We start from the raw sequence: 27,413 nt of genomic DNA, 5'->3' as shown, positions 1-27,413 counted from the left end.
AGGTTGTCGTTATCTAAAAAATATCCGGTTCCTCGGTAACGAAATTTCCTGACTAGGCAAGAGGGTCGTGACGTCATCAGCACCACACCACAAAATCTGAAAATTTGACGGCTAGAATGTTCGAGTACATTTTGTTGAATTATCATATGGAAAATAAATAATCTGACCCACCAATGTACCATAATCCGTTATTAATCCAATAAGCCCCACTAATACACTTTAAACAATCCAACAATCCACATTAATCTACCCAGTAATACTCATTCATTCACCTTAATCCACCCGTTAATTGCCATTCATCCACTTTTATAATTTTTCTGGACTAGGCCTGTTTCTAAAATTTTCGGGGTGGTCACCTTCCAAATGCTATACCATTTTCATCGTTAAGAATGTGGTTAAGAACGCCCTAATGATTTTACCAGGTTTAAGTGTCGACAAACGGGGCGCTTGCCAGGTGCCTCAACGAAGGTGTTTGAGTACCTTCGCTCTTTTCGCGAAGGCGTCATGGGTGATGATCCAAACAAACCACTCGCGGCAAGGTTCCGCAATTTGGGAAAACAGACTGTCCCGGTTTGTCTGCACGTGATGTCACACAATGCAAAAACGGCCACAAAGCTGAGAGATAGACGCAGTCCGGAGCACAAGTTCCTTTCCACGGTCAGCTAGTGCCTGCACACGATGATTGTCCTGTGGAATCACAGAATGTCGAAGCGGGACAAGCTCTGAGAGAGAGGAGCGGACCGGCCTCGTAGCATTCGACGTGCAGTGCTGTGGTGCTGAGAGGAAAATTGCTGCTGCTGTTCTTGGTGCAAGGCTTTCACTCTTTTCACCGCCATGCCTGTGGACTGTGCGCGCTGAACGATTTGGGGAAGCAGTCCCGTGGTGATTTTCTCCATCCTCTGTGTCACTACCGTCACCGGTTTATGATGAGAAGCCACGTGGTAATGAAGGGGAGAGCCACTTGAGCCAGGCCCGTAGTTGTCAATAATGCGCCGCTTGGTTTCTTGTCTGAAAAAGAAACATAAAAAACAGAAACCACGAGTGTTGAAAAGAAATTCAACTTTCCCTAATACATGCAAAGAGTAGAATCTCAGGCCCTCAGGCATCTCTAGCGGGTGTAAAAATAAATTGGACGGCAAGCTTGCCTGTATCACTTCAGTGCAAAATAAAAAAAAGTAAGAAAAAGATTTGCATGATAATATCTCGCGCATAAATTCCTCCGGTGTTCATCCTCACTGCATCTTCTGAAAAGCAGTACACCTACGCCCCCCGCCCTCCCCCCCCCCCCCTCCCCCCTGGATTCTTTCCGGAAAATGGTCTAAAACAAACGCAACAGAGCTGTTCGGGTTAATGTGTACCGCATGTTGAATTCGGACGATACACGTCGAAACTTAAAAAAAAAAACAATACACGCGGACAGGATGAACACGCACTTAACACATGCCCGGCTCTGGCTCGGTTGTTGACACGAAGCAGCTGATAACCTTTATATCGATTCATATTGTCACGAAGTGGTCACTGCAGTCCAGAGAGCAGAAAGCCTGCGAAAATGGTGTCTAAACAAAACTCGAACAGAATGCCAGCCGCTGCCGGCCGTGCTCAATGTAAAGCTGATAGCGATTTTTCTAGATAAAGCGTGCAAAGTTACTAGAACATACTGGAACAACATAGAATCGGCTCTGCCTAGATGCGATCAATAAGAGATAAATCTGGTCGCGTCTTGCATCGCAAACAAAGCGATAAAGTGGCGTGCCGGCGGCTTTCAAGAATGAACAAACACGGCAAAGATTCGCGGCAATATTAAAGGGGAAGTTCTATTTTGCTCTAAAATGGCTTCACAAGACAGAGGGAACTGAGGCATATTACGTACTGCAGCGATTAATAATAGCTGAAAAAAAACAGATTCATTGGATTGGTTTATGGTTTATGGGGGTTTAACGTCCTAAAGCGACTCAGGCTATGAGAGACGCCGTAGTGAAGGGCTCCGGAAATTTCGACCACCTGGGGTTCTTTAACGTGCACTGACTTCGCACAGTAAAAAAGATTCATTCATTCATTCATTCATTCATTCATTCATTCATTCATTCATTCATTCATTCATTCATTCACGAATGAGATTTCTGCCTGGATAGATAACTCAACCTCTATAGCTTAACAACATTTTTATTTTAGAAATATGCACCCAGTAAAAATTGATCCCCCTGCACACGGCATTGTGAACAGCTCACCGGCCGAAGCGAGCGGCGCCGTGTAGGGGTCAGCCTGCAGCGAGAGCCTCACGGCCGGTCCCCTGGCCCCCGTGGCGCTGACAGCGTACAGCACCAGGCGGCAGGCGGCGCCGGGCTCCAGGCTGGGAATCCAGAAGGTGGGCCGCTCGCTGGACAGGTTGGCCAGCGGAGGCTGCGGCAGCTGCGACGATTGCTGCGACACCCCGTGCACCTCGAGCACGAACCGCTGTCCGGGCCGCGGGTCGGGCTGCCGGCACGACACCAGCAGGCGCTCGTCCGACTGGTTGCTCACGCTGCAGTCACGAAGCTGGCTCGGCTTCTCTGCACGGCGATAGAGCGAGAGACAAAAAGAGACACACATGGCTGATTACCCTGATGATGATGATGATGATGATGATGATGATGATGATGATGATGATGATGTCTTTTAGTGGTGCAAGAGTAGCCTGGTCAAGGGGTGCCATGGCACAAGCTTTTTGTTTTCACAAGGTGGGGCTAAAGACACATTTTTCAAGCTCTTCACCTCAGAGAAGCCGAGCACCAGGCCAGGGGAAAGCTTGTACCCATTGGAAAATCGGTGGGCACACGGCGGCACTGGGGATCGAACCCCGTATATCCCGCATACAGCAAAAAAAAAAGTAATACAGTTTACGGTGTCTGTAAACTGGTCGACAAGACGGCGAGTGATTGGCATACGACAAGGTTCTCTGCAATTCTTAAAAATAGGCTTTTTGATTTAGAACAGCGCTTTTTTGGCATAGCTTTGTCAGGGGTGTAGCGCATCAGAATACAGCTCAGACGTGCCAAGTAATTAACTTTCTACTATTACGGTTATTCTCCTTATTAATTGGACGGCGTGTAGCCCATAATAAGTAATATCCATATCGCAATGCTGTGCTGAAAAAACCGCTTTTCTAACTCAAAAAGCCATTTTTTAAAAATGCAGAACACCTTAAGTGAAACAGCCGGAACACTGCAAGACTGCTTCTCAAGAGGAAGGTTGAGCTTGGTCTGGATTCTGCCTTTTCTACTCGATCGAAGGAGTAGGGAATGTAGAAGCGATTTCGATACAAGAGCGCTGAGCCTATGTGGATGAACCTTTCTGTGGTGAAAAGAAAACTTTTATCGACAAGCATGCCGAACTTTGACTTGCGGCCCGTACGCCTTATTCTTGGAACTTGTCTAAAATTACATAACACGGAAATAATGTAGTTTTGCAGGTCCATTCGAACAAGAGGCATATACACATTTATTCTTACACGCAAACGTACGCAAATAGTACAGGCTTGAGAAAGAGTGGAAATACCACACAAATGGTGACAGAACTGATTGTGAGAGCTATCTAACGGCGCGTGCCTGTTGTCGAGATATGTTCAGGGCGACCTCCTTAACGTGCTGGCCTATTCGCACAATGATTTTCGTCTGACACGGATTTTTATACAGAGAAGCCGCCAGGGGCTGCTGTGCGCTTCCACGCGGCCAGGCTGTCTGGGCAATTGAGTTAGCGCACGCGAGCGTTTTATTAGTACATCGCTATCGCAAGTCGCTATCGAAGCACAACTTTGTGCACATGTTCTGCATGCTGTGTAAAGCAATGAAAGGGTTCCACTCTACGATTATTGTTCCCAAGTGACCATGCGACAGAGTGAAACTATATTGGCCAGTTTCTTGTGCCGAACTCATCCGGAGTTCCCGGGTTCGAACCCGCCCACGGCGGCTGCGTTTTTATGGAGGAAAAACGCTAAGGCGCCCGCGTGCTGTGCGATGTCAGTGCACGTTAAAGATCCCCAGGTGGTCGAAATTATTCCGGAGTCCTCCACTACGGCACCTCCTTCTTCCTTTCTTCTTTCGCTCCCTCCTTTATCCCTTCCCTTATGGTGCGGTTCGGGTGTCCAACGATATATGAGACAGATACTGCGCCATTTCCTTTCCCCAAAAACCAATTATAGCTGTGTCTCCTGTGAATGCTGCCGCCCGTGCAAGTCAACAAAAGACGACGGATCGTTGAGCTAAACTTGCAAGACGCTACCCAGCGCGAAATTTTTCGCCACATTGACCGTTCATGAATTTATAGATAAAAATTCTAGCGCGCGCCAACTGACTGGCCCAGACATCCTGCCACCGCGCTAGCGAAGAGCGCTCTCTTGCGGCTCCTCAACAAAGCCGTTTACAATGGAAATAAATGCACGTGTGGCGGGGCGCATCGCCCGTATTTCGACAACAGGCACACGGCATCAGTTAACGCTAATAAATAAACAGCTCTGCCACCGTCCCCGCGGTCTCTCCACTTTTTCTCACGCCAGTACATGAGCATACACACAATTTCCTGGCAATATATAGGTATGCAGCCAAAAACTGAAGAGTGTGCTCTGCACGTGCCTTCACTATGAACTGTGTGCCCGTCAATGTCAGGCCTCTCATATGCGCAGAAAGAAATTGAAGGCTTTTCGCGGCTTCCGTGTTCTGAAATACTTTTTCGGGAAACTAACTGTACGTGCATTGGTACATACGCAGAAGAAAGCTCAACTTGAGTGTGCAGCAGTAGAGGGTTCGCAAATATTATTCCGCGCGTCAGCAGTAGTGCTTTTTTGCTTCTCGTTCTGCTGTTATTTCTCAGAGCTGGAGATCCATAAGAAGTCACGTGTCCCACTCACAGGCGAAGAAGGATCGAGCGACGCTGTGGGTACCAAGGTTGGTAATTGCATTCATCGGCAATGCTTCTTCGCTTATCGGCTGGCTCGCGGAATGCAAAACAGCTGGACGCTAACAGTTAAGTCGGCTGCACGCGTGGAAAACTCACATCCGGAGTGTACACACACCCATCGTGCAAAGCAAACCAGCTCAGTCCGTTCTTTCGCTGTGGCATTCCATTAGTGCGCATATGCTTCAGGAAAGTGCTGCATTCCCGCCTTGTACGCAGTTGAAACGCTCATCGGCGCCGATCGATCATGCATAAGCATGCATTTCGTCAACATCGGCTCCCTCATTGTGGACTCTCATCCTCAACAGTGGAATATGGTTCGCGTATTTATTACAGCGACAACTGTTAAAGGCCTGTTCCCTCGCTTTAGCGTCGTCGTCGTCGTAGTAGTAGTAGTAGCAGTAGAAGTAGTAGTCAGCGTAACTGGAGGGTGGCAGCCATGAAGCAGGAAGAGGAGGGTTACCGTGCGAGGAGGATGGTATGGGGAGAGCAGAGGAGTGCGCAGCTGAAGGCTGACTACCACGGGCACCATCCGGACGATGTTTACCGTGGAAAGAGTAGGGTCGACGTAAAACCGCGAAAGTTGTAAACACAGACAGCCCATTTATGCAGTTCCTGGTGCTCGTAACTGAGTCGTGCGCTCTGACTCCAAGGCGGTTCTACAAGCTCGCAGTCCCATATGGACCAGTATTCCAGACCATAGTGCGAACACTCAGCACCGCGCAGGACGCGGTATAGGTATTCAGAGTAGAGCATTTGAAAGCAGTAGATATTTATGTTACTGCTTCGCAATTCGTGACGTACAGCGGAGAGGGACACACACACACTGTCTTTTAGACACTGCGAAAAGCCAATCCTAGTTCCTGTTAGTGAAGTTGATAGCATCCGCGAAATGTCACTTGCGGACAACCTTCTGCAAGCGAAACGCGCTTGAAGGCTTCTACTGAAGGCTATTATCTGGCCTTGTTGATAATATTAATTGGTTTTGAGGGAAAGAAAATGGCGCAGTATGTCTCATATATCGTTGGACACCTGAACCGCGCCGTAAGGGAAGAGATAAAGGAGGGAGTGAAAGAAGAAAGAGGTGCCGTAGTGGAGGGCTCCGGAATAATTTCGACCACCTGGGGATCTTTAACGTGCACTGACATCGCACAGCACACGGGCGCCTTAGCGTTTTGCCTCCATAAAAACGCAGCCGCCGCGGTCGGGTTCGAACCCGGGAACTCCGGATCAGTAGCCGAGCGCCCTAACCACTGAGCCACCGCGGCGGGTTGGCCTTGTTGGGTGAAGTCGTATTTATGGCTAAGTTTCAAACACTACTTCCGAAGAGAATCTCATTTGAGAGGCTCCGTGGTAATGACGGAGCACGAATTAGATCACCGCCCACAACCCTAGCAAAGGAAACGGCAAGAACAAGCAACAGCAGAAGAAAGCGGCATTTGGTCATCCTGAGATTCGCTACTAAAGAACGGATATGCCACATACGGCTGTCTGCCGCTTCCTTTTCTAAAGCCAGGCCGGGAGCTTCGAACGTTTCCGACAAGCCAATTGTGCGTCTTAAAATACGGAGGATACACGATCCTTCATCAAATTATGATAATTTATGGGAGAACTAATGGCGAATTCATAAAAATAAACGGCCTTCAGAGTGCGGCTCCTATCTGAGGTACAGAACATAATAGCGTTATATGTATGCGTCCAGACGTTCTTGCACAACAATCGTTCCGTGCTGGAAGCGCGAGCCGATGTGACTGTAGCGTTGCGATGCCGTGGAAAAATTTTTTTCCTCGAGATCACTGTTTGAACGGGATTGAATTCAACGTGAATTTAGGGAAATGCGATTCTCGGTCTTGGGTAGCGACGCAGTGCTATACACTTCATCGCGTGTGCAGCGAAGAGCCGAAATACGCTTCACATTTCCTTTAATTTGTTTTCTCTTACGCGATTACAAAGTACGCTTATAGATTCTCATTTCATACGCACACTGTACGATAAATAGCAGGCCGATCAAACCTCCTAATGAAAGTTTCTTTTTTGTTTTCCTTTCGTATAAAATAGCTTATAAGTCATGCGAAGTTCACTCCATGCTTTGCTACTTCCAGCTTCACTAAGCGAAAAGACATGAAGCCTGAAAAGAGTCCTCGGTTTTGAATATCCGACGTACGGTGAAGTGATACAATTTCCAGCTCGCATTTTTTTGGTCATTTATTTTTTTTTCCTGAGGCCGCTGCCCAAAATCTAACCCGGCTTTTGCGTGAGATCCACTTGAAACGACGACAATAACTGCTAATACCAGGCTACGAAAAATATAACCCGGTTATTCCATATCAAATTCACCTTATATAATTCTCTTAACTTCCCAAATTTTCACGTGCTTTGTGTTTCTGGAAACAAGATTTCGCTTCCTGAGCGTCGCTCGCATCTTAAAGGCAACGTAGGGCCTGCGCGCCCTCGTTAGCCAAGCAGTTTTTTTTTTTTCAAGTACTATGTATCATCGTGGATGAGAACATGTTGCAAATAAAACTCACAGTAAGGTACACTAAATGACGTTTACCCTGTTACTGTTGCGCTGTATGCGGTTACGGCAAGCTGCCTAGCTCGCTTAAGTGACGTGGCTGATTAAATTTTGGAAAACAGTGCGTTGTCGAGCCTTTTTTTCTCGATGTCAAGCTAACGAATCTGAAACTATGCTTTTAAACGATATTTAAAGCGCACACTGTCGCAAGCGAGCACAGGGTCACCAACTGCTTCGACGAGCTGACTCTTTGATAAGGCATTCTATTCGTAAAAGCGAACTTACTCCATTCGAGTCTGTTTTTTTTTTTTCAAACTCTTCAAAATACAGTTCGATAAACAAAGTGGAAAGCCTTTCAGAGAGCAGTTGTATTGCTTTACGTACACAATTTCTTCTAAAAAGCTCGTGAGCCAATTAGAAGTCGGGGCTGATTTAATTTTTCTCTTTTCTTTTTGCGTCGTACTTGCTATTACTGGTAACCCTTTCAGCCAGCTTATTGATACGGTTGATACCTATGCACGTTCGGGATAATGAAAGGTAATCGCCGTAAGGGCACTTCTTCACTTCAGTGTCGCCTTTCATTTAATCGATCAACCAGTTCTTTGATTGATTGATTGATCGCTTGGTTGATTGGTTGATTGACAAATCGATCGATCGATCGATTGATTGATTTAATGTAACCTTTAAAATACTTTTCTTTTTTCTGTTTTTCTCACCATGGAGAATATTCAACGATGTGGGTTATCACAGAAATTCTTTTATTCTTAGTGTATATGCCACAGTCAGTGCAGATGATATTATTATAAATAGTCAACGCACAAACTGCTTTTCTCTAGTCTCCATTACGGAAGAAAAAAAAAAGCCCGGTTTTGCTAAACTTCGCGGCTTAGCGCATAGTATTCTTTTCGCGCGGTTATAAGAGAAAAAGTTTTGACGAGTATCACATGAACTCTTGTAAAACCGAAATTTTCGTCGAGAGCCGGTTTAATGTGCGCTGTGTTGAGCTGCTTTACATTTTTGCTTGCATAGCTCAGAGCAGTTACAGTTTAGCGCAGAGCAGCCATAGCAAATACAGGCGGGCTGTGCTGAGCCCAGTACACACAACGAAGACGGGCGACATTATGAAACTCCTTTTTTTTTCTTTGTTGCAATCGCGCACGACAAGGGCTCTTCTGCGGCATCGACGACGTTCGCTCTGTTGAGAGCGACGGCGGGCGGGAACTTCTAAGCTCTAATTTAGGTGGCGCGAAGTTGCTGGCATTGCATCAAGTCCAGCTCCGACCACCTGCTTCTTCCATAGCTCTAGCTTATCTTAGGCCTCTGCTTCTCTTCAGTTACATCTTATATTAGGCCGCGCAATGTCACTGGAGTCGCGCCAGCTGTGTGAGCGGTTTACACTGAAGCTCGAGTGGCTCAGGGTCCGCTGAGTAAAATGGCTTTCACAGTAAAAAAAAAAATAGCATAACTATTACGAGTTTGTAACGTGGTTGTTCGTGATCACGGAGATATGGAGGACATTTAGAGATAATATATTAGAGTAGATGCTCTAACCACTGAAGGCGACGCAGCGGTGTCCTTGTAAACACCGCCAATGGCGTGACAATCTGCTAACCTTAAAATAATGAACCAATCAGAGCCGTGCCCCGCCTTTCTGGTTCGATGTTCCGCGTTTCTTGCTCTTATAGCCATTCACAACGTGCCAACCAACTGAGCATCGCGCTTACCCAGCAGCAATTCGGATCTGTTATGAGGTCACGAATCTGCAAGGGGATCATGGCCATGCATGAGGGGTTTAATGAGTTACATGAGCCATTTACAATTAATGGGGTCACGTGACCATTGGGGAGCCACATAATTCATCAAAGTGACCATTCTGTCCCATGACCGATGATGCCGGCACCGATGATTATCGTCATTTCGTGCGAAAGACGCGATATGCGCACATCAATCCTTTCATAGCTAACGCTGTGAAAAAAAAAGTTAGCTGTGGTTGAACCTGGCTCAACATAGCAAGACGAGCGAAAGCTCTGTCAAGCATAGCTATCTAATTTGACGTCTTTCCATATCATCAAAAAATTGACGGTGGTTTAGCTCTGGTTAAACCTGGGGTAACGCGATAGCTATAGCTGGCCGAGTGGAACTCGCTCAGTCAAATTGCAGTCAGTGTTTCGCCGCTCCATTTCGCTAGGCGTTCCTTCGTCATCTTCGTCCCACTGGATACGGCGCATGCGCACAGCTCTGGCAGCTCGGTTTCGGCGGCGCGCCGCGCCGCCGGCATCAGCAGCTGCTCCGCACCACGTGGCTGGCCACGTGATCAGCCACGGAGCCGCGCCGCCGGCAGTAGCAGCTGTTCCGCACAACATGGCTGGTCACGTGACCAGCCACGTGACGAACCACGTGATCAGCCACGGCGCCGCGCCGCGACAGCAGCTCCGCACCACGTGACAGTGTGGCGGCGCAGCCGCGGAATGGCGGCGTCGACACTGCCACGGCGCCGCCACGCTGAAGGCTCGAAATCAATCAATCAATAATTTTATTTCTTCCTCACAAAAAGATTAGCGGAGAACGAGGAGGGCTCGAAGAAAAAGTGGAAGTTTCCACTTGACGAGCTTCGAGCCCCCTATTTACAAGGCATATACAGTGGAAGATTAAGAAACATACATCTTTATACATTAGAAAGTTTAAAAGTCAGTACGTATAATATGCAATACAAAAATAATATACTCATTTTTGAGCCACAAATAAAGGTCAGTATGTACAAGGAAGGCAGCCACGGTAGCACACCAAATGCTACCGTAATGTAGCTATCGCTACAAAATCATTAGACTCCTCTTGACGGCGACGATAGATCGTCGAAGCACAATTTCCGGCACGTTGCTCATCCATGGCTTTGTGTGAAGGTAGGCACACGCCACACGCTTTTCTATAACGAACGGCGCGTCACGTGATTTCCGGAAGTTGCGAGAATGACATGACATCAGAGCCATGACATCAGAGCCAAGCCTCCGCCCTCCTGGTTCGAAGGTCAAATTTCATAGCCACATGACCTTCAGCTCTGTACGAGAGGAGCTAGTAGAGGATCCGCTTTAAAAGGAAAAGTAGCAACGTACCTGTTGCGTCCACTGCCAGGACGCAGGGGCTGCTCTGCTGCCCGACGGCGTTGCGCGCCCGGCAGTATATGGTCACGTCTCCCGCGGAGGCGAAGGCGCGGTGGGGCACCCTGAGCACGCTCAGCGTGGTGCCGTTGTAGCCAGGGGAGGGCAGTAGCAGGGCGCCGCGCTTGGCGGCCGGCTGTTCGCCCTGGGCGTCGCGCACGCTCCACGAGAAGCTCAGCTCGTCGTCGGGCAGCGCCCGGACACTGCAATGCACCAGGGTCTCGTTGCCACCGGTCGACGGGGAGGACCAGATGCGTTCGCAGCGCGGAGAGTCTAGGAGGCAGAGAGGAGGGCGGAAAAAGAAGAGAGCGTTTTTTTTTTTTCATCGTGTGCAGTTCTGTGGCACGTTTGCATGTTGTAATCGAAAGCGAAAGAGAAGTGAGTGAGTGAGTGAGGAGGAGGAGGAGGAGAAGGAGAAGAAGGAGGAGGAGAATCAGAAGAAGTAGGAGAAGAAAAAGGAGAGGAAGTAGAAGAAGAAGAAGGAGGAGGAGGAGGAGGAGGAGAAGAGGAAGAAGGAGGAGGAGGAGAAGGAGGAGGTGGAGAAGGAGGATGAGAAGAAGAAGGAGGAGGAGGAGGAGGAGGAGGAGGAGGAGGAGGAGGGTGAGAAGAAGTAGGAAGATGAGAAGAAGAAGGAGAAGAAGAAGAAGAAGAAGAAGAAGAAGAAGAAGAAGAAGAAGAAGAAGAAGAAGAAGAAGAAGAAGAAGAAGAAGAAGAAGAAGAAGAAGAAGAAGAAGAAGAAGAAGAAGAAGAAGAAGGGAAGCAGGCAAGCGGGGCAGGGGCAGTGCTATCAGGTTCGCATCACCGTGATCCGATTCAATTTCTGGTTGGCATAGGGCTGCTGGCTATATAATTTTCTTTTAGTTTTAAAATTATAGAAGGTGCCGATGTAGTCCCTGACTGCTGTACACAATAATCTCTAATCTTCGCACATATCAAACCGATTTCATTTTATTTTGAGATAGGATGAAAGAAGGCTGAGAAAAAGACAGAAAGAGCAAGAAAACAAATCAATTAATCTTTCTTATCGACGCTAAATTTAAATGATTAACTGCGCGCTTAAGTAAAAAAGTTCACTAAGACGGGTATTAGGCAGAGATTCCAGAAACTGGCTTACCAAGCTTTTAATACACGCACATAATCCGTGGCATAGCTACTCGATTTACAAATCGTGCAAATCACAGACACAGTGACGGCGGGCGAAAATCCCGGGTATGAATCTGTGCAGCAAGAATGTTCGCCGCCTCCACCTCGTCGTCATCCCCTTTAAAAATAGTTTTCTCTGTGCATGGAGCTTAAAATAGGTTATCACTATATCACGCCACTAGGAGTGGGCTACAGAAACGAAATTCGACTTTTTTTCAGACGGCGCTACATACGGTTCAAGACATTGCGTTAAGCACGGCGCAGCTGTTGATACTACCGTCGTGATTCGCACTCTGTTCATAACAGAAACTGCCAGCTGAGCAAAAGACAGCTTTCAAAACACGCACCGACAATTTTTTACGAAAAGTGCTTTGAGGAGGTTGCATAAGTTCACCACAACGAGTCAAGACAAAGGCTGGCTCAAGGCCACCAGCCATTTCAGTGCGCCGGTGCCTAAACCAATACGTCGTGAATCACTTGTTTCTGCTAGTGAAGGGACTTGATACCCGGGAACTGCCACTTGAAGACATTTGTAACTTTCAAAATAGGCTGACGCTATCGGTTAGGGGCATTTGAGAACAGCGGGGCGCCAGTGCGCATGCGCAGGACAATAACCGGAGGGACGTTATAACCGGAGGGACAATAACCGGAGGGACGTTATCGTCCTGCTCCTGCGCACTGGCGCCTCGCTATTCCCCTATGCCCAAAACCGAGAGCGTCACCCTATTGTAAATGTCTTTATTAGATACATAGCGCGTACCGCTACCGCTATTGCTTACCGCGTACCGCACCCCGTCCCTGCGCATTTACTGATTGGTCCAGGCGCTGCAGGAAGTAGTGCTGTTGACGGGAACGTGGCGCCATCTGGCGCCCTCAGGACGATCTCTCTGAACGCGGTAAGCGGTAGCGGCAGCGGCACGCGCTATGCTTAAATGTATCCGCAAGGCAAATACGTGTTCGTAAAGCTACGCAGCAGTCCGTGTAGTTATGTCTGCGCACACCACTATTTGTCGCAAGGCCACGACCATCTGCCTGCAGTTCGATATTAGAGATATTTGAGGTCGATACTAAAGAGGTGATAGCTGTACCGTGTTGTGCCCGGACAACCAGCCCGGATTCCACATTTACAAATTTCACAAATTCTCCTGCCAACGCCCTGTGACAGGCCCCCTTGGACTAGCCCGGTGCTGCGCCGCAAGGCAAAAGCGCCCTAACACTCCCTGGACAAGCTATGATGCTGCGCCGCTAGGCAGCGGTGGGATATGGAGAAGCATCGGCGAGCATCATGTCCAAACGTGTTGCAGCATTGCTAGACAGCCAGGCGCCGGTTCCCATTCCCCCTGGGAGTCACCGCGCGCGGCAAACTTGAAGCGGGTGGCCAGCGCGGTCGCTGGTTGGACCTCTCGGACGGCTGTCAAGTGCTGGATTTTTATTTGTTCGTTTGTGTGACGACAGTTTCTCGGGGCTATATAAGCCCCAACGCTGCCGCCTGGAGAGGACTCCGGACTCCGATCTTCCGAGCTCGTGCTGAGTGTGCCGCTCCCGAGTGGAGTGTGATGTGTGACGCGTTGGAGCCTCGCCGGACGTCACCGTGCGAGAACTGTCGCGTTCGCGGCTAGCTCTCGGCCCCTGTGCCGATCTCGTCCTGTATAATCCTCTGTACATAATGTATAAAATCCTTTTCGTTGTTCTCATCGACGCCTGACTCGGAGTCTTCGCTACCGACTGAGAGCTGGCGACGCTCTGTCACAAAACGGGTGGCGAGCGTCACGGGACCACCTCAAAGTCACAACAACCGACATGAAAAACGAATTAGAGTGGGAAAGTCTTTCTGCTCGAAGAAGAAAATTGCGCCTTAAACTGCCGTGTCAAATATTTCATGATAGAACCGGCATTCAAAGGAAAAAAAAATATTTACACAGGCCCCATTACGTCTCTCCTCGTATTGCTCACTGCTTTAAGATTTTGGAAAACCGTACCAGTACTAATATAATAAACTGAACAACTCCAACCAAAAATTTTAACTTTAACCAGTACTAATATGTATGCAAATTTATTTTTTGTACGTTCTATCAGTGAATGGAATCGCCTTTCAGGTCAGCAAGTGTGCTTTATGAATGAAGATGTCTTTTTTTTTCATCATTGTAACCCCCCTGCTGTAGCGCCTTCGGGCTAAGCGGGGTAAAAATTGAATAAAGAATAAAGAGGCATACCGCAGACCTACTAGCGGCGACGTATGCGATTTTTACGGAAGGGAGCAGCGCATGCGCAGAGGCGAGTGCGCGGCCGGGTACACGTCTCCGCCAGTACGTCTGCGGTATGCTAAATCTCTCTAGTAGACGTGTTTAGCACACCGGACACGTACTTCCAGATATGCATACCGGGCTCACCGGACGCCGCGCATGCGCAGTGGCCCCGCCTGGCCGCACATACCGCCGCCTGAGTTACTGGCTAGCGAGTTACGAGGCCAAACAAAACAATAAAACAAAATAAAACAATGCCTGTGCAGCGAACGTTGCTGTCAAGAGCACAGTTCCGAAAAGCAACTTGAAACTTCAATAAACTTATTCAAGACACTTATCTCGTATGTAAAGTACGTACTAAAGGTATCGGCGAAAAATCGACCTAATTGATAATCGCATTTCAAAAATGCGCAGTTTAGACCTTTGCAAATACCGCGAAGAAAAAACTAAGATTTAAACTCCCTTAATGCTTCACTTGGCGCCATGAGGAATAGGCAGAACAACGCAAAGGACACGGAGGACAGAGAAAAACAACACGCCGGCCAACTGCTAGACGACTTAAAGCGGCTTATGTTCGTGCTCAATATAAACCGACGAGAAACAAAAAGATCAAAGACAGCACGTGATAATAGGGAGTAAAAAATTGGCAGTGGGTTCATCTCAGCTATGCCAGGATATACGTAGCGAGAGCTGCAGTTCTCCCCTGGTCTAATCGCGTGGTCGGTTGTTGCTGCTGTTGCCTCAAATACGATGGCACATACCCACGGTGGGGATTGGCCAGGGTTTGGTGACGCCCAAACAGGAAAAACTCATCCATGTTTATCTCAAGCGGCTCATAAATATAGGGGAATTTGAGAGTAAAAGAAAATCACGGATTTTGAGACATCTGGAGGAAATTGTAATATAAATCGAGGAAACAAAGCAGTGTGGGTGGAATAACTAAATTTTAATGAATTGGTCAGTAAGAAAATAATTTTGAGAGGAGAGTAAAGGCATCGAGAAGTTAACACAAAAATCTCCCGGTTTCGATAATATACTTGTGACGAAGCTGACACACCTGCCTAATGGCATGCCCTTTGACGGTTGCACCGAAGGAGAGGAGCACGGGCAGAGTAAACGGCAGTCCTAATTGAGCGGGAGGATTTTGCAAAAACTGAATTCTCTGCCGTGCAAACCGCCAGCAGTAGAGGATGAAATGATCCATCCTTTCAACGTCCCCGCATGACGTACATAGAGTAGATGGCGTAAACCCTGAACGGCATAAATATAGATTAAGGCGAGGAATCCTGCAGCGCAACCGCGTCATGGAAACCTCACATTGTTTTGATGCGCAAGAACGTATGTTCCATGGGAATTTAAAATTTTCGAAATCCACTGCACCAAGGATGGGCTCATGGGTCATGTAATGTTGTATTTGGTAACGTTCATAACGGGACGTGGTCAGCAGGGTGAGGTTCGGAAAGGCATGGGGAACATGCCCATTGATGGCTGATTTCGCTAAAAAATCGGCCATCGAATTTGAAGTAATGCCACAGTGCCCTGGGATCCACTGAAAGCGCACCACTTGGACGTGACGTGGCACAAAGTACATTAGGGTTCTGTACAAGAGACTAGTTGCCGAACTTTACGACGGCATTTACATCTGCCTCTTCAGTTGTGGTTGATGATGATGTTGTTGTCATTGCTTCATATTGATTTTCTCGCGAAGGAGCCATGCTAGCTGCTATGAGCTTGCTACGCTCCGCCTCTTGGCGTCTCCGCTTGGCAAGACGTTCTTCTTTCTGCTCAGGCGCCCCCGCCGCTCGTTTAGCCTTCTTATGTTCATTCTTTCTGTGAAGAGCGGCCAAGTGCCAGGCGACAACTTCTGGGTCCGAAGAATTGATCTTCTCCTGACGATACCGCCGCATGGCGGCGGCTGGAGTCTCCTTTTCGTCACCAATACGAAGCGATTGTGATACACCGAGTCGTATCACGTCAGCTTTTATACACACAGCTGCACATACGCAGTTTATCCACACGTCCCCACACGCGGGGGCGGCGGCCGAGCTCTGACGTCAATGCGCCGCGCACCTGCTGCCCTTCTCCGGTTGCCGCGCATGCGCACTATCGGCATCCCAGGCTCACGGCGAAATGCTCGACTGGGTAGCGTAGTGTAGCTCTCGCTACAAAACGAAGCAGAAAAGGGTTGCCGAAGACAATTACAGGGATATAGGAACTCAAGAGTTCAGATCGAGCAGTTACTTCTTCAAGGGGGCGATCGATGGCCCAGTGACGCAAGTCTCTCCCCTCGTGCCGGCAATGAGAGCTTTGTAGGTTACCCTGGCTGCTTTCGCTTGATGTCTTCTTGAAACGCGCGTCTGGCGCAGTTTGATCCGCATATTTTATTGCATTGTATGGCGAGATTGCTCCCTGCCCAGTCGTTAATGAATCTGCATGCTAACGCAGCCAGTCATTAAGGCAACGTCCTGTCTGACCCACGTATACATGTGACCACATTTTAGCGGTATCTAATATGCAGCAACGGGCCGTCGCGGTGGCTCAGTAGTTATAATGTTCGGCTGCTGACCCGAAAGACGCGGGTTCGATCCCGGCCTCGGCGATCGAATTTCGATGAAGGTGAATTGCTAGAGACCTGTGTACTGTGCGATGTCAGTGCACGTTAAAGAACCGAAGGTGGTAAAAATTTCCGGAGCCCTCCACTACGGCGTCCCTCATAGCCCGAGTCGCTTTGGGACTTTGAACCCCATGAACTAAACGAAACCATATACAGTCGTGCCTCGTTAATATGGACACTTGTTCCTAAGAAAAAGCGTCCATAAAGCGAGTCATACGTAATAACGCATCATGAAAAAAACCAAAAATAAATCTGAAAAAAAAACTATAATTACGGACTGCTTCTCTGCATAGCGGCGGGCAGTGAAGTGGAAGTCGAGCACTCTTGGAAGCTCCAGGTGCATTATTCGTGTCGCCATTATCTTTAAAACCACGCGGTCCAAATTTTAGCTCGTTTGGAGCGCATAGTGGTCCATGAGACGCATGATGGCGCCTCTTGGAGGTGCTTCTTGCTAAGACTGTGCACATCCCAAGAACTCTGTACTGGCTCGGCTGGCAGCTGCTGAAAGTGGTTTTAAACGCAGCACAGAGAAGGAACTTTTTAGCAGCCGTTCATGCAATGCGGCAAATGGTGAGGAACGTTGCTGCTGTAAACCGTAGAAAACCAAAAAGACCTTTACCGGGGCATTCGCGCTTTCGCACTGCCTTTGGTTGGTGTTCTGCACTCAATATTCCAACGGCGGAAAATCTGGCAGAGTCGCTCGGGATTTTATTCTCATCGCTGTCCACATTAAGTGGACAGAAATACATGGGCCCCAATGGGCTCCTTACATTTTCACTCTGTCCATTGTCCGGACAGCGCGTTTTTATATTAACGAGGCGTGAACACATTGAAAAATTTCGGTCCCCAGAAAAATTTCCCATAATTCGAGTCGTCCACATTAGCGGGGGTAGTATTAACTGAACACGGCTGTACAGCACCCTTCTGGAATTGACCAAAATGGGTGTCATATTATTGTTTTTTTTACGTATGACGGGCGCTTTGCCTCTCTGAGCATCACTTTCCAACAAAGACTGCCCAGCTTGCTTCGTTCCGCAAAAGCAACCCGGATGTCAGCGTGGTTTCCAGCCCTCTTTAACCGATGGGTACCGAATGTGGTCGCAAAATGCGGTCGCCATCACATAGGTCAGACAGGACGTTGCCTTAATGACCGGCTACCTAAACAGGTAATTTTATTAGGGAGTGACAAAGGGCAACCTTGCGATACACTAGAAGTATAGTAAAAGATGTGGAACAAATGTTCGCCAGGAGACATCAATCGAAAACAGCCAGAGAAATGTAAACGAAGCTTTCACCATTCATACGAGGAGAGGAACTTGCGTCAGCATGCCCTCAGTCTCATTCTTGAATAATGAACTGTTCTACCGAACTATTAAGTTCCTGTATACCAGAAATTGTGTCCGGCCCCTTTACTGGTTTCGTTTTTTTTGCTCGCTATAACAACATAGTGCCTTGCATGTTTTTGTTTCGCGTAGTTTTACATTCCACACGCACATAAAACACTTTGGGGTTGGTAGCGTTCAGCGCGTGTGCTGCCTCTTTTTGTCTCCCGTGTCCTTTTCGCTGCCTTGACTATTCGTAAAGACCAACTAGCCCAAACCACCACTCTTCATTAGTTGGCTCTATGTTCTACATTGCGGGTAAAGTGACAGGGGGAGCTATGATACCTTAACCGCCTTCTGTTTTGTTCTTCTAATGAATACCGCCATTGTGATTTTCAAAGATAGAGTTTATACTTTTCTACTGCATATAAGGACTGGAGAGAAAATGTATAGCATCTAGCATAGCTGAGAGGCAAAAGCACGCACTGAAATTTTGGTATAAATGCCATATTTTGAAAGCATCAATCAAGGTTCCAGTAGCTGAAAAAATGAGCGCCCGATGTGAAAGTCGTACTCTCGTTCAGATCCTTTAAACGAAAACCACGCGTACTTAATGCAGCATGAAAGGATTACCGAAAGGGCAGAGAAAAGGGTACTCGAACTTCTTAGCCGAGCGTCTTTCTCACTAAACTGTGCTGCGTTGCAGATGCTACAACCTGACAAAGTTTTCCGGAAGTAAAGTGCAATTAGGAGGTGGAATTAGCGATTGTGAGTCTTTTCGGCTATGCTATCGACAGGCAAGAAACCGAACACTATGGTCGGTTAACACGGTCGCTGGTCACTGACGAACCTTTCTTGCAAAATAATGGCTTCGCGAATTCGGATCCTGTTTCGCAAACTCTAGACCTAGAGTACATTTAAATGCTGCACTTTATTTTTTTCAGGCTGCAGAGTATAGTGAACTCGAGATTCCCGGGAAACGTTTGCATCCGCCTAGACGCGTGTGCCTATTCGTTGGAATGATGAAGCGAGGACGTCATCGACTGCACACCCGAGACCCCAGGTGCATTTGAAACGGCGACTGTATTTTCTATCCGTGTTGGTCGTGGGATGAAGGCACGGCTGGCTCTATGTTATTTGAGCAGCTTTAGAGCATGCAGGTAGGAGGGATTCCGCTTGCAGTTGTTTAGGCGGTGACCTAACTGAGTTCTGGACTCCTACTACTACTGCTACTACTGCGACTGCACCCAACCAAGTTAGCAGTACATAACTGCCCATTTTTTAATAGGTACGCTGCGTCCCATGCGGTCAGACGACTTCTGGAAACTTCCGGACCTCGTCGCCCTCCCGGTTTCCCGTCATCTCTGAAAACGCTCTCCTTGATGCATTATATGTTCTGTTGCTCTAAATGTTCGGAGGTCGCAGCCATGTCAAACGCAAACGCGGTATGCCTTTATTCAGCTTAATTTCAGCCAGAATACTCTCGCCGCGTATTAATTCGATAACATAACAAACCTCATCATGAAAAAAAATACGTCGTCAGTCATAAAATTCACTTATTGGCTAAAGGAAAGTGACGTCTCCAGACCGAACGTGACGTCACTTCTGGTAAATGAATCAACAGCTTCTAGTGCTATCGCGTTGCCAACACATAATGAAATTAGGTGTCCCTGTGAATTGTGGTTCTATCCCCTAAATGTACACTAATTGTTTTCCTTTTTATCACTCTCCACGCTGTACTCAGATTTACCTTCACGTTTATTACGTTAATCTCAGATTTGTAAATGAGTTCTAGCGGTGCATTTGTTATGCAGTTTTTTTTCTTTTTCATTACGAATGTTAGCAACCTGCTATTCAACAGCAAGCAGTGAGTGCGAAATGCTGTCAAATCAATTCCTATTTTCTGTTATAAATTCTTTCCTAACAATCACGACCTACTATGATTTCTTGGTCCATATGTATTCGATGGTTGCTTCTATTATACCACTACGCTTAGTAAGTTGTTGCTTCTCGACAGAATATTGAAATCTCAAGCATGACAAAACAACGCTTACAGACCAAATACCGTCATACCCTTAAACAACAGAAATTGCGTTTTGTTGTTGCTTTCGTAAGTTTAGTATTTCGTAGCCAACTCGCTGAACCTGCTGTTATTATTTCGCCACAAATTGTATTGACTGACTGAGAATCGCTGTACAATCTTCTAAAGATGAGATCATCGCGTGAGTACTTCACAATTTGTAATAATTTTTTGGAAATAACAATACTGGTTGACTTGATCTAATGGGAATAGAGGTTGTAATTGCAATCTTAATAATTTTCGAAACCAGATAGCAGTGAAAATTTCTAAAAACGTATATAAACTGCGCACCTGCATCCAAGGGTGCTCATTTATGGGCTTATGAACTGAAAAATCGGCCAGTTTCATCCTTAGTTCGCTTTCTTTTAGTACCCTGATTTCTGTCGAGACTATTGTAGAAAAACAGAATATTTTTAATGCAAACATGATCGAAACATAATAAACAGGAATAAAAATTTTATACATACGCACATATTTGTTTCTCTCGGGCGTTGTGCACACGTCGAACTTAGGTTAAACGATTTTAGACGAGCACCGGTTTAAAACCGCACATTCTCTTACGACGCTACAAACAAGTTTATCTGGCTGTTGACGCAAACCAGACAGCATGGAGCTTTTAAAATTACCCGATAACTTGGCGTGCGACCACCCAGGCATCTTGAATACCTTTACTAGTGGGATGGACAGTCCTTTTAATGTTTAACTGTCACGCTTGGGATTAGTTTCTTCTGTTATATTTTACTCCTGTTTCTCTCCTTAATCGCTTAGTTCTGCTTGATTTTTCTTCTAGTTTGGCTACTTCTCATTAATAATAAGGGGTAATTACTCATTGACAACCCCCCAAGCGTAGCCCTATGGCTACAAAGGAAAGCTATACAGCTTTCACAGAAACTTCGCAGTTAAATAAATACTCGTCCTAGTCAGGTGTTCGAACCCGGGACCACCGCTTCGCCGGAGCAGTCGTTTTACCAAGCGAGTTAACCGGGACGGCAAGCTAATGGTAGAACGAGAGCGAATTGATCAATAACTCGAAGTGGGAACAGCGTTGGTTAAATGTTTAGGAAATCCCCCAAGGTGGAGTATATTTGTAATAAGGGAGTAATTACTCCTTGCCATCCACCCAAGCGTAGCCCTACGGCTACAAAGGAAAGCTATACAGCTTTCACAGAAGCTTCGCAGTCAAATAAATACTCGTCCTGGTCAGGTGTTCGAACCCGGGACTACCGCTTCCCCGGAGCAGTCGTTTTACCAAGTGAGCTAACCGGGACGGCAAGCGTATGGTAGAGCGAGAGCGAATTGATCAATAACTCGAAGTGGGAACAGCGTTGGTTAAATGTTTAGGAAATCCCCCAAGGTGGAGTATATTTGTAATAAGGGAGTAAGTACTCCTTGCCATCCACCCAAGCGTAGCCCTACGGCTGCAAAGGAAAGCTATACAGCTTTCACAGAAGCTTCGCAGTCAAATAAATACTCGTCCTGGTCAGGTGTTCGAACCCGGACTACCGCTTCCCCGGAGCAGTCGTTTTACCAAGTGAGCTAACCGGGACGGCAAGCGTATGGTAGAGCGAGAGCGAATTGATCAATAACTCGAAGTGGGAACAGTGTTGGTCAAATGCTTAGGAAATCCCCCAAGGTGGAGTATATTTGTAATAAGGGAGTAAGTACTCCTTGCCATCCACCCAAGCGTAGCCCTACGGCTGCAAAGGAAAGCTAATATTTTGACGATAACAATTCTCCTATTCTACAACAACGCATGTCCTTGTCTTCTCCAAAGTGCGCTCGGTACGCTAGGTGAAAGATAAATAAAAGGTGACAACTAATCAAATTCGATAGCCGTTATCATTAGTACTTAGGTTACTGTAGGGAGAAAACAAGATTATATATCTAGAGCAACGAAGGCGCACTGAGCCCCCCATTGTCATCATGTGTGACTTAAGCTGTTCTCTGATAACACCTTAAGTGACCCAGAAACTTTTGACTGAGAGTGCTCCGTCCACAGGCGCTCCCTTATATGCCTCGCCACTCACAGTGCACGGTGAGGTGGACGGCGTTGCTGCGTACGCTGGCCAGAGGGTTGGAGGCCTCGCAGGCGTACGCGCCCGCGTGGGAGGGTCGCACGCGCCGCATCACCAGGTACGGGCCGGCCACCAGCGGCGACTGCTGCTGCCGCTGGGAATGGTCGGTGCTGACGGTGGAGTTGCCAGGTTCCAACGGAAGGCCCCGGTGGAACCACTGAAAAATGTCGGCCGCTGGGTTGGCCGACGTCAGGCACTCGAGGTACACGTCACGGCCTTCCTCAATCACGGGCTCGTGCAGACCACGACCCAGGAGCAGGGTCACGTTGGGCGGGTCTGCGGTTAGACAAATAGGGATAAGTAAATTAGACGCGGACGAAAACCACACACCCATAGCTGCGATCTAGACCACGGCTCAAAATGAAAGTGTTCATGTAATGAGTAGTCGGCTAAAGATTACTGCAGAAGCACGAGATTCCCACTGCCTTGTTGTTGTTTGCTTGTAGAAGAATTAAACTTCGTTACGCTTTTCTGGTTCACCTACGAACTAATAGCAACGCTGGCGCTAAACAAAACAATAATAATAATAATAATAATAATAATAATAATAATAATAATAATAATAATAATAATAATAATAATAATAATAATAATAATAATAATAATTGGTTTTAGGGGGAAAGGAAATGGCGCAGTATCTGTCTCATATATCGTTGGACACCTGAACCGCGCCGTAAGGGAAGAGATAAGGAGGGAGTGAAAGAAGAAAGGAAGGAGGTGCCGTAGTGGAGGGCTCCGGAATAATTTCGACCACCTGGGTATCTTTAACGTGCACTGACATCGCACAGCACACGGGCGCTTTAGTGTTTTTCCTCCATAAAGACGCAGCCGCCGCGGTCGGGTTCGAACCCGGAAACATAACAACGCTAAACTACGCTAAACAAAGAAACACAGTGACAATTCTACACATAAGAAAAGAAATTCTTTGAATTCTTTGAATTTTCTTTGTGCGTGTAGAGCTCGACCGGACCACTGAGGGTTCCCTGAGAACTTGTGAAATATCTCTTGTACCATGAGCATCTTTGTTCTGGATCTCCTACAGAGCATAGCCCTAGCCACGCTCTCCACCGGCTCATCTCCGCTCATCAAGACGCGCTGCAAGGGTTGGCACCCACGATGAAGTCATCGGCACGTTAGAAGAGAACACAGCAATGACGGCACTCACACTGCACGTCAAGTGCCCACGCGGCCTCCAGGGGCTTCTGTGGCCAGCGCGGGTTGGCGGCCAAGCAGCGCACCGTCTTGCCGTGGTCCTGGGCCGTCGGCGTGAGCAGCAGCACGCTGAAGCTGTCGTTGCCCGTGTCCGACTCCTCGTGGAAGAACGGGTCGAGGCGGACGTCGTCCAGCCACCAGCTCAGCTGCGCCGCCGGCCGGGAGCCCAGCGCGCGGCAGTGGAACTCCGCGGGCATGTCGGCGCGCGACGCGTTCTGCACGCTCCACAGCCGCGTCGACAGCGGCCGCACTGCAAACCACGTAGCCAGGAGATTCGTAAGGGCGAGTCTCTCAGTGCTCGACAGACATGCGTGAGTATGGCGCAGCGTGCCATTTCGCCGCTCCTTCAGACGCAGCAGTGAGGTGTGTCTTTTAGGGCGAAAGCCTTTATTGGCTCATCGCTGTCCGTCCGTCCGTCCGCGAAACCTGTCACACTATAGCCGTCAATCAAATGGCGTCAACACGATAAGAAAAGAAATCCTTGTGCACGACGGGATGCGAACCATCGTCCTTCCGTTCCACAGCCGAGCGTACTAACGACTACGCTACTTCCTGCTTTTTGTCGTTATTGCCTGTTTAGCACTACGCAACATCCTGCCAACACGTACATGTAGTTCTCCTCGCCCGTTATACTTAGTGGCACGGGCAGGGACGCTTTATCTTTCATTCTTTTTACAGTTCCAGAATAATTTTGGTCTAGCGTAAGGATGCTGGAGAGTGTTTTCGGAAAGGCGTCGAATCAGATGGATGCCTCCCAAACGCCCTCCAGTGTCTCCAGCATTTAAGATTCACAAACAATTGCGTACTTAATCAACATCTTAACCACACATCTGTGACACAAGCACTCACCACACTTTAGGTCAACAAAAGTGCCCTCCCCCCTTGGAATTTTTTCATTCCTTTTTTTTTAAATTAGCGTAATTTACAGAAACAGTCTTTCCCCGGAGTATAGTCTGCATGCAGGACTCAATTTCGGCTGTCAAAAAAAATTCCTAGATTGTCCGCAGCAGGTACTACGGGGGGCAAGACTTTCTGGGACGCGAGTTATAGGAAAGACGTTTATTGTAGCTCGCTGCCCACACGCCTGATATTGTACGAAGGCATTAAAGGCATAAATGCTCCTTCCTCTGTTCACAATATCAGGCGAGGGGGCAGCGTGGTGGAGCTACAATAAACGTTTTTCTTAGAACTCGCGTCCTGGAAACATTTTTCCCCAGTAGCACACCGCCCACAAGGGCTAGGTGTGCAATCCGCGCATAAAATTGCACGTGCACGTGCTGATTATTATGATCCGGGCTGTATTGCAAATGGCACGATGTCAATGGCGAAGACATCGCCTCTATCGTTCTTATTACTCGACCAGAGTCCGGAAAGAGCTCTAAACGTCCCCTCTTTGGGTGCTTCTGGTAGAATAAACCTCGGCTTACACCGAGGGGAGGAGTTTCCAATTAAAGAAAATCTCTTGACCGCGCATTCTTTTCGATCAAGTGAACCTGGCTTGACTCCGCGACATGTCGTAAGCCAAGAAATATTTTCGGTAGGGAAGTAACTCACGGTTCATGTCTATGGAGAAGGAGCTGTTTAGAGGCTCGGGCATATCCTCCACGGCGCATAAAAAGATTTCTAGAAGGAGTTCTCTCGCCAGCGACCCGATGCGGAGGGTGCTTCGCGTTAGGTTGCCTTCGCGGGCGTATTCCTCTTTCGCTTGAGAGCGCTTGTAACCGCTTCCGGACCAGACGAGCTTCGGTGGCGGCTCTCCTGGATGAAAAACAAACAAAAAAAAGCAACAAAAAACAGTACGCGTCAACAAGAGAACGAGTGAATGCATCGAAAGCGAAGGCATTATAGTGTAGATATACAAGTTCAGAACTTCACCTCCTTCTCATGCAAAATATAGTAGTAGCCCGACAGCAAGTACTTCTACAAATAACCGTCGTTGTGTGAGTCAATTACGACCATTTTTGTTGTCAGGGCTCCAAATTGGTTTAAGAAAAAAAAACGCAAAATCAGACGAGAGTCAAGCCTCTTAAAATTTGGGCTTTTTAGAGAGCTCACTGAAGATGTTCGGCACCTTGCTTGTTAGTACAACCTGCTACAAAAATTTAGCTCGCCACTGTTTATCTATTATCGTAAAAGTGTGGAAATTTTCCAGGCAACCATTGTTATTTTATAAAACTTCCTGCGTGAAAAGGTCCCGGTTTAGCATGTCAATGCTGTCTGTCGTAATCTGATAAAAATGCTAAGTAGTACTGGTCTCCGTCGATAACTGCAAGGGAGACCCGCGTGCTATGTCTGGAGCGCTGACGGATCAAAAAATAAGTATCATCAGTGTTGCTTGACCGCATCGAAGAAATTTGGGAAACTGCGAGTATATGTTAGACATGGTCCAGTCACAGGCGGTAGGGGGGCACGTGACGCACTGAAGATTGCTAAATTCCGCAGGATATGGGCACGCCCTCATTAAAAAAATTGAGTCTGGCAACGTTTTAGGACATAAGATTATCTATACGGGAAGCCTATAGATATGCTTCAGAAAACACCTATCAAAATCTACTCGCGCACCTTAGGATTCAGAGAGGTTAGGACTGGTGAACCATTAAGTTTGTTTACTGACGGGCATGCATTAGAGACCAAAAAGAGTCATTTTTCATTCGTAACAACTTCAGAAACGATTAGAGGATAATATGCGTCGTGGTAAATCGAAATAACAACAGAAAATTGAGGGTAGTTTGAGGGCAGTTCAAGCATGCACGAAATCTATCAGTGATTTAAGCCGCCTCGTGTATATACGCTGAGGTATGAGCGTATCTGTTCCCAGCACACGACTAGAGAAACAGCGAAATTTTCTTCCATACGCCTGATTGCACAACACGCAGCAGCGCTCAGAGATTTAGAAAAGGAGGTTGGCAACAACTTGAAGCGCCGATCGATCAGTGCCACAGATCATCTCAACTTTCACTCCTTAGGTCAATATCGATCGGACATTAGGCCACGTCGTCAGCGCTAACGAAACGAACATCACAATGTCAACAGCCCTCAGCCCATATAAGGACAATAACAGCCAAATGCAGCAAGAATGACAGAAAAAAAGAAATTCACCTCCGCGCACTTCGCATGATATGACCAGGCTGATGTCTTCGTCGTATGGGTCAGTGACGCTTTGCAGAACGATGCCGCTGCCGTCGCGGATGACGGGAGCACCGGGTGGCTCTGCAAAAACAAAAACAAAAACAGAATGACCACAAGAAAAACATGAAGACGATTGGGATTCGGCTTCACCGGTTAAAACCAAAAAAAAAGTTCGATGTAAGAAAAGATAAACAGGAAGAAACGTCTTACCCAGCAGTTCTCGACAAAAGCATTTTTGAGCGCGAAACCGTTTACGAACGCAATTTTTTTCATATAATGCAAGATTTCACTTTAACAATCAATATATCCGTGGATCACACAACGGCAGTCTTGTATATTTTTTTTCTATTCACGTGTTTGCTATCGTCAAAAGCGTTCCCTATTGGTTTTCTATGGCAGTATTAGCAGTTCGATGCGATCGCAGGAAACGCTTTAAGAGAAAGGTTTTTCTACGTATCAGAATAACGGACCATTACCTTCACCAATTTCATAACAGTGTCTTCAAGTTTTACATTTTTCAAATTTTTTGCCCGAGAAAGCCGGATTTGTTATTTGCTCGATATAATTAATTTCTTTACATTCTTTAATTTTTCTCCAGCAATGTCCTGGGAGAGTCCCTAGAATAAAAATGGCCGTAGCAAACTGATCTAAGAACACACACGGCTGTACGCTGTCCTAGCGGAAACTAAGCGAACTAGTAAGCGAACTAGAAACTAAGGAAACTAGTAATCTAAGTTGGAACAGTCATATTGCCAATACATGCTCATCCTCCTACAGAAAACTTGAACTTCTTCGCCACGAACTTAAAAACGTTCCTTACCGGATAAAGCAGTTAGCATACTACAGCCTCATAAGACCCAAACTAGAGTATGCTTGCGCAGTCTGGGACCATTATACCAAAAAGAATATTGAGGCATTGGAGGCTGTAGAGCGGAAAGCCGTGCGCTTCATCTTTTCTAAATATCGCACATCTGAGTTGCCTTCCATTTTAATGAA

At 47.2% G+C, this 27,413-nt stretch overlaps 1 protein-coding gene across 1 annotated transcript in view; it reads right to left on the bottom strand.

The window, feature by feature from the left end:
• Nucleotides 1-572: 572 nt before the first annotated feature.
• Nucleotides 573-27,413, bottom strand: part of LOC144130500 (synaptogenesis protein syg-2-like) — a 133,593-nt gene continuing 106,752 nt past the window's right edge. Inside the window, exons 3-9 of the mRNA XM_077664414.1 lie at nucleotides 26,388-26,498; nucleotides 24,843-25,046; nucleotides 23,242-23,538; nucleotides 22,029-22,352; nucleotides 10,555-10,872; nucleotides 2,229-2,549; nucleotides 573-1,008 (exon numbers count right to left, since the gene is read on the bottom strand). Of these exons, the coding sequence (XP_077520540.1) occupies nucleotides 914-1,008; nucleotides 2,229-2,549; nucleotides 10,555-10,872; nucleotides 22,029-22,352; nucleotides 23,242-23,538; nucleotides 24,843-25,046; nucleotides 26,388-26,498 (1,670 nt within the window). The 3' untranslated portion in view covers nucleotides 573-913. The remainder of the gene's footprint in view (nucleotides 1,009-2,228; nucleotides 2,550-10,554; nucleotides 10,873-22,028; nucleotides 22,353-23,241; nucleotides 23,539-24,842; nucleotides 25,047-26,387; nucleotides 26,499-27,413) is intronic.

Source organism: Amblyomma americanum, chromosome 4 (genome assembly GCF_052857255.1).
Source record: "Amblyomma americanum isolate KBUSLIRL-KWMA chromosome 4, ASM5285725v1, whole genome shotgun sequence".
Classification (NCBI taxonomy): domain Eukaryota; kingdom Metazoa; phylum Arthropoda; class Arachnida; order Ixodida; family Ixodidae; genus Amblyomma; species Amblyomma americanum.
Note: the sequence above shows the minus strand (reverse complement) of the source record. Positions and strands in the feature narration are given on the sequence as shown.